This window comes from Bison bison, unplaced genomic scaffold, assembly GCF_000754665.1.
Source record: "Bison bison bison isolate TAMUID 2011002044 unplaced genomic scaffold, Bison_UMD1.0 scf7180017864141, whole genome shotgun sequence".
NCBI lineage: Eukaryota > Metazoa > Chordata > Mammalia > Artiodactyla > Bovidae > Bison > Bison bison.
In genome coordinates this window covers 6,998,954-7,006,683 of record NW_011494713.1, presented here as the reverse complement: position 1 = coordinate 7,006,683, position 7,730 = coordinate 6,998,954, and the positions used below count along the sequence as shown (strand labels likewise).

Genomic DNA, 7,730 nt, shown 5'->3' with positions numbered 1-7,730 from the left:
CCTGAGATAAAGAAAATTGGGCCATCTGCTCTGAAAAGTGGCTCCGACTAGAAGTCTCTGGCTAATAAAAGTTGCTTGACATTAAATGGTTACCCTGTGGTGCTAATTGCATTTTGCTGAGTGTGTGTCCTTTGGTCCTCCACATGGACGCTGACTGGACCATCTGTGAGCACGAGAGAGGACCTCACACTTTTCAAAGCTCCGAGTCCCAGACCAGCTGCCTCCCTGGCCACAGCGGCCTTCAGCCATCTGATGACATGTGGAATTCTCACAGATTAAATTTCCATTGGTGGGGAAGAAGCTAAAGACAGAACCAAATATTGGTTGATGAGCTCTTGCAGTTCCCCACAGGCTGGAGCTCTATGGCTGGAGGTGACAAGGACCAAGAAGGTCAAGGCTTCTATAGACACCACACCTGGCCTTAAGCCCTTAGGGTATAAAATGCCCTATAGATACACAATAGCACGCAGTCTAAACAAAAGTGCTAGAAATACAAAGCATTTTACCTGTTTGAGAGCAGAGAGTCCCCCAAATCTCAAGCTTCCTTTGAAGTGTGTTGAATCTGACTGTTCACTTTTCTAGCTTCCTTTTTATATGAAACTTTTCCAAGACACCGAAATCTTCCCCACTGGTAAACTGCATTGCACATAGACTGTGTTTTTTTTTTCTTTTTTTAATAGTAATTTCTTAAAGCCTCACATCAAGCCCTTAATGGTGTATATAATTGGAACACCCACTGGTGTATCTGTTAAATTTAGTTAAATCTTGGCCATTAAAATCTCACCTAAGACTTTTATAGTCGAGGCCACAATTCAAGAGATTAAAATCTAGCTAGGTAGAGTTCCCTTGAGGAAACTGACAGGCCAATCAAGAGTTCAAGGAAAATAGCGGTCTTAGACTAAGTCATGCTAAATGGCACACATGGAAACTGTCACTAAGGAGCCCATGTAATAGAAATTGTATAGTCAGGATGTATAGGAGCAGCTCTCAGCTCTTAGATTCCCCATGTGTAAAATGAGCTGAGTTATAAGGAATAAGAAGTGAGTATTGGTACTGTCCCAAACCCATACAGAATCGCTAAAGTAGATGGTAGGACTTTGGAAATCCCCTAGTCTTTTACCCTCCAGGTTTCTTCTTTGACTATTATTTTTTAAAATTTTTATCTGAGCGTAGTTGATCAACAAGGCTTGTTACCCTCTGTTGTACAGCAAAGAGAACCAGCCCCACACATACATATACCCACTCTCTCTCTCCCAACTCTCCTCCCTCATAGGTCATTACAGAGTATTGGGTAGAGTTCCCTGCGTATACAGCAGGTCTATTTATTTAACTTTTTTTGCCCTATCATGCAGGATCTTAATTCCCCAACCAGGGATCGAACTCGCACCCTCTCCAGTGGAAGCGTGGAATCTCAACTGGTGGACCACCGGGTAAGTCTCTTTATTTTTAAAAATTGGAGTATTGTTGACTTACAATGTTGTGTTAGTTTCAGGTGTACAGCAAATATATATACATATATTCTTTTTCAGGTGCTTTTCCCTTATAGGTTATTACAAAATACTGAGTGTAGTTCCCTGTGCTATACAGTGTGTCCTTGTTGTTTATGTTTTATATATAGTAATATGTATCATCTGCTGATCCCAAACTCATTATCCCCCTCCTTTTTCCTCTGGTAACCCTAAATGTGTTTTCTATGTCTCGGATTCTATTTCAGTTTTGTAAATAAGCTCATTTGTATCGTGTTTGAGATCTCACATATAAACAACAGTCTATGATGTTTTTGTCTAGTTTACTTTGTATGATAATCTCTAGGTCCTTCCATGTTGCTGCAAATGGTATTATTCTGTTCTTTTTTATGGCGAAGTAGTATTCCATCCTGTATATACACCACGTTGTCTTTCTTGCAAGCCTTCTACAGTATCAAAAAGTTAAGGAGAAATGTTGCAGTTTGAATGTGCTAAGTGCAAAAATAACCAGCCAGAGGTTCAGCTCATTTCAGTAGATGGTTATTGAGTTAAAAGACACAAATGCCTATGCTAAAGGTCGTGGGAGTACAAAGATGAGAGATAATATGGCATGTGAATGACGCTAACCTTGCTCATTATCACAGCCCTGCAAAGCAGATCTCATGATCTAAATTTCAGAGATAGACATTCCACCCCAGAAGTGAGCTAATGGACGCTATATTTACACAGTAAAAGCATTTTAAAAAGAGAACCATTACTCTTTATTATATTTATTTGAATACATGATTATCTTCTCCTAATTTAAAAGTCATGATACTCAAAGATCGCATCTTACTTAAACATCTATTAGTAAGTCCCCAGCATTGCCTGGAGAATCCTAGGGACAGGGGAGCCTGGTGGGCTGCCGTCTATGGGGTCGCGCAGAGTCGGACACGACTGAAGCGACTTAGCAGCAGCAGCAGCAGCAGCATTTAGTCAGCATTCAATAGATTGGAATGAATGAATGAAAGGTAAGGACCTTTTAACCTGATCAGATCTGTTTCCTCTTCTGCATCAAAGATGTGTTTTAACTGACTTAGAATGAAATTTTCACGTCCAGTTGGATGAAGGTCTGTTACATTCGCTAAGCAGTAAATTGTTTAAAAATAACTGGATGTGTATTCACTTTAGAGTTAAGATTGGAAATTTCTCCTTGAGTAGATGCTAGATCAGTCAGCTGTTGCCCAGTGTTATCTGGAAATAATTAATTACATCTACAAGAATTTTGGCATAAAAAGCAATGTTGGTCCACGCAAATAAACTTCTTTGCCCAGCCACCTCTGTGGAGGTTGTCAGATCTGTGATAGGGTAGAGAAGAGGATGAACTTTAATTGCAAATCTAGGGGGAATTAAAAATAGAATGTAAGTGATTGACTTTATCTCATTTAGACACTTTGAATAATTTAAGCGCCATTCTAACATGGAGGAATGGAACCTCATCTCCCTATGAAGGTATGAGAGGCTGGTTTTCAACAAGAGTCCATTTTGTTTGAACGATGGATGCTGTTTAAGGTGTGATGTGCTTGTAACAGTATTGCTGAAGCAGATGTGTCTTTGGTTGAGACTAATGAAAGGGGAGTTGAGGCTTTGACCCTTGTCATGTTAATCTTTTGTCCCTGGTTAAGCTTCCCTGGATTACTGGTAGCCAATTTCCGTCAGTTGATATTCAGTCTTGGAAAAATGCTTTGAAATTTTTAGATGAATGCAGCCACATGGTCTGTGAATTCCTTCACTATGCGTCATGCCCTTGAAACCTGCCTTAGCATTGTCATAGATCTCAAGGGCAAAGGCCAAACTTGTTTATTTTCTACAGCACCAAATCGGGTATCAAACAAATATACAATTAATAGAATGTGGAGGTTTGGTGACAAACTGATCCTTGTCACAGTTCCAACGACAGATCAATTTGCCATGAAGCTGAATTTAGTAAATAGGATTTAAATAATTGAATTTTACCCTTAAACATTTTTTCCCCCTAAATTTAGAAATCTCCTAAATTTTAAAGTATGGCTCTCTATAAAGGGAAAATGGCTTTTTTTTTTAGCATTTAAAAAAAGCACCTCAAAATTACTAAAATGTAACAATGATTTAGTAGGTAGAACTAGTGGTAAAGAATCTACCCCCGAATGCAGGAGAAGCAAAAGACGTGGGTTTGATCCCTGGCTTGGGAAGATCCCCCGGAGGAGTAAATGGCAACCCACTCCAATATTCTTGCCTGGGTAGCCCATGGACAGAGGAGTCCATGGGGTCACAAAGTCAGACACAACTGAGCGAATGAATACAACACACACAATCTTGCTGAATGACAGATGGAAACCTTCTTTGTCCTAATGTAAAATCTCAGCAGGAAGGACTCATGAACTCCTGCTGACATATCTAAGGTTGTGACAGGGTTTCAGATAATTAATCCTTGCATAAGGTACTTTGTGAAAAATAATAACTGCTTTTCCTTGTAGAGTTGTACCTTTTAAAGACAATATTTCCTTGGAGATTTAAAAAACTACTAGGGTTTTTCATATATTAAAGATTAAAGTTGACTAGGGGTAGATTTATTGCCAATTCATAAAATGAACAGTTGGAGAAAATACCCCAACTCTTGATTTATGATGGTAAACTTTGTAAGAAAATGAATATACAATATTTCATTGCTTTGAAATTACAGCTAAAAGACTATTACAGCATAATACATATTGCTCTAAACAGGTACATGAGTACAAATTTTCTCAATGTAGATCATTAGCTTATCTAGTTTAAAACCCTTTTCTAGACTTTCCCGCCCCTCCCCAAACAACTGTGTTTTAAACCTGTGTGTACAATCATGTTTCACTGCAAGGGTTAATGGGAGTTTTGAAATGTTCCTTCCTGCTTAAACTTCTTTCTCCTGGTTGTCAGGCAAGAACACTTTAGGAACAATGTATTTCACAAACCCAGTAAAGCTAACAGGTAAAAATGTTCATCAGCTAAAGAGTAACACAAATGAGTTACTGGAAGACAGCCTTTTTTGGTCAGCATTAATGAAATGTCTGTGTTGTTAGCATGGTGGATTTTAAGAGGAGAATCATAAAATAATCATGCTTCAAGAAATAAGTTTAAAGGCACTTTCTTCTTTTTCACACAGACCCTCCGGGCCGGTCTTAAAACGCATACTGAAGAAATTAAGTAAATTTGGAAAGTTCTAATTTCCAAAAGCAAGACAAGAAACACCTTTTCAACATTTCACATCATTTATTAATGCAGGACACATTAGATCCAAAATCTGCATTTTCTAAGCATACTGTGTTTGGATCTTTCGGATTCTTCTGCAGGTTTAGGTTATGTCTACAGAGGTACCCTTAAGTGGATGAACAACACATTCTCTAATTATTGAAAATATAGTACAGAGTGAAATGATTTAAATATAATTTAGGCACATATTGATTATGAAAATAGATTATCTCTCAATACAATACTTCTCTGTCTTGGTAAAAATAATAAAGCAAAGAAAATAATTCATTTCTGAAGTTGCTTTCCTTCACCTGTAAAGGTCTATCTCCTCCCACTTATGCATATGTACCCTTTACTGTTAAGGAAAGCTTTGCATATGTATAGAAGAATAAGCTATGTAAATACTGAAGACATGTCATTCTCCCACAGGAGACAAAGTGGTTTTTAACGATTCCTTGCCTCACACAGATGAGTCTGGAGAATTCAGAACCCATTTGGACACAGCTTACATCCCTGCTCTTGGGGGTCGACATAAGGACACACCAGTTACTGGTAAGGAAGTTCAGGCCCTGCCCCTGCAGAGCAAGTGACTCAAGGAAGCCAGGCTAAAATGTATTAAACGACAACACACCAGAACTATAAGAACCAAGGTGCTGACTGAATTGGTAGTCCATCTTGGAACCAGCCGAAAACCTTTATTTCCATTTAAGCTTTTTGATAACTATGGTCAAACTGTCAGTTTAGAATTCTTTGTTCCCCACGGTAGGGTCAGAGCTGCAGTTCTGTTGACTTCTAAAAGATGAATCTGCCATATTCATTCATATTTTATAGCTTTGATGGCAGTGGGTTTGGATTTCACACCTATTTCCAAGCTGGCCTTGTTTATCTGGCATTTGAGTTAAATGAATGTTAATTATGCGCCTTGGGTTTTTGGTTTTCAACTCTCTTCCTATGCTTGTTTTGACTGTACAGGGAGGAAACTAAGCGAGTAGTGTAAATAGATAAAATTGCCTGGGCTGGCATGGAGTGGAACTTGTTTAGAATGAAATTGTAAGTTGAAACCTCAGTGAAAAGCTGTAGGTAAATTGTTCACCATCCAGAGAGTTCCACTGCAAATGTAGCTGACGATGTATATATGACGTCTCTTTCCTGCCACTCTATCAGTAACACGGTTTCTTTAATTTAGCTACTCTTTTGTACTTAAAAAAAAATTCTTAAAATGAACCTGAAAAGAGAGCCTTGGGGAGTCTGATCTTACCATCTTCACATGGTGTGACAGGTATTCAAAGTAGGAGAGGCCCCACTAAAGCTATTTAGAAACCTGAACAACTTCTGCAAAATTGTAAAGTTCAACAATTTAAATATCCATACTGCATCTAGAGAGTCAATAAATATAATTGCATATGTTGTGCTTTTCATAAATTAAATTCCTCAAATGCATTTCAAACCCAGATGGTATTTCAACATCATGCCTATTTAAAAGCAAATATAATAGATACTATTTATTCCTGGTCGCAAGGCCACCAGGCAAATCCCCCTACTCCACTCCAAAGGCAGCAATCTAATCTAGCTTCCCTAAATCTACTGAAGGAGTGCTTCTCTGTTAAAAATCAGAATGTGGGGAAAAAAGTCACTTTTTCCCCATTATGCACCTCTGAGAACAAGCATAATCCTCTAAATGTTTTTTAATTCCCTTACAGTGTTATTTCTTCTAGATAACCGAGTGGGTGGAGAAAGAAGAGTGATAAGGAAAACTTTTGTCGTCTTCGGCAACTTCCTCCCTCCAGGCCTCTCATCTGACGCTCTGTGACATGTGTAGTGGTGTCAGCATCTCTTCAAAGATGGCGCCCTTCACGTTGGAACCCCGCAGGTTGGCTTCTTGAAGGTCACACCCAGACAGGTCACAATTCTGCAGGACACAAACAGTGTTCATGGAACTAACAGATTAAAGGGCTTATCTGTTCCTTCTTAAAATGGTTCCTGGGGCATATCAGGAAAAGGTTCCTAAAGAATAAAACTCAGTTATTTCTGGAAAACTTTCAGAAGTTTTAGGAGAAAGCCGTATTTTTTCTCTCTAGTTGATGCTTACTCAGGCTGACCACCACAAATATATATAAACAAAGGTCAACGAGGAAGCATGTCCCTTTTGAATTTTAAGCATTTAAAATCCAGAATGTAAAATGTATCTAAACAATTTTATGGGCTTCCCTGGGAATATGGGGCTTGAATGGAAGCAGCTCCACTGCCAGACAAACTCAGAGGGTCTGAGCATCAGAAACTGATTTCTGGGACCTGAGATAATCTTTATTCTTTTTTTAAAATTTATATTGGAGTCTAGTTGATTTTGGAGAAGGAAATGGCAACCCACTCCAGTATTCTTGCCTGGAAAGTCCCATGGGCAGAAAACCCTGGCAGGCTTACAGTCCACGGGGTCGCAAGAGTCAGACATGACTTAGTGACTAAAACACACATAGCTGATTTACCCTGTTGTGTTAGTTTCAGGTATACAGCCAAGTGATTTAGTTATATATCTCTCTGGGGTTCCCAGGTGGCGCTAGTGGTAAAGAACCTGCCTGCAAATGCAGGAGATGTGAGTTGAATCCCTGGAGGAGAGCATGGCAACTCACTCCAGTATTCTTGCCTGGAGAATCTGATGGACAGAGAAGCCTGGTGGGCTACAGTCCATGGCGTCGCAAGAGAGTCGGACATGACTGAGTGACTTAATGGTTTTACCACAATCTATGAACAATAATGAAAGGCATGAGGGTAGGGAAGATTCAGATTTTTAAACAGAGAAAGGGATTTTACTTAATAATTGTATCACGTAGCTGCCTAACATTAACATTCTCAGAGTAAGGAATTGCCTTTTTTTAAACCCCCAATTATGTATACAATTCAGTGAGTTTTAACAGATCTATATACAGCAGTGTAACCACCACAACTGGTAGCTGCTTTCAAATTTCCCTTGAGATCAGAGAGTGACAGATGGGACAGGGATTTTTGGCTAAGTCCCTAGGGATG

At 39.1% G+C, this 7,730-nt stretch overlaps 1 protein-coding gene across 2 annotated transcripts in view; it reads right to left on the bottom strand.

Annotated features, from left to right (window-relative positions):
* Nucleotides 1-4,710: 4,710 nt before the first annotated feature.
* KCTD9 (potassium channel tetramerization domain containing 9) overlaps nucleotides 4,711-7,730 on the bottom strand; it is an 81,394-nt gene continuing 78,374 nt past the window's right edge. For both annotated transcript variants that reach the window (XM_010840165.1, XM_010840166.1), the window contains exon 12: nucleotides 4,711-6,618. In XM_010840165.1, the coding sequence (XP_010838467.1) occupies nucleotides 6,502-6,618 (117 nt within the window). In that variant the 3' untranslated portion in view covers nucleotides 4,711-6,501. The remainder of the gene's footprint in view (nucleotides 6,619-7,730) is intronic.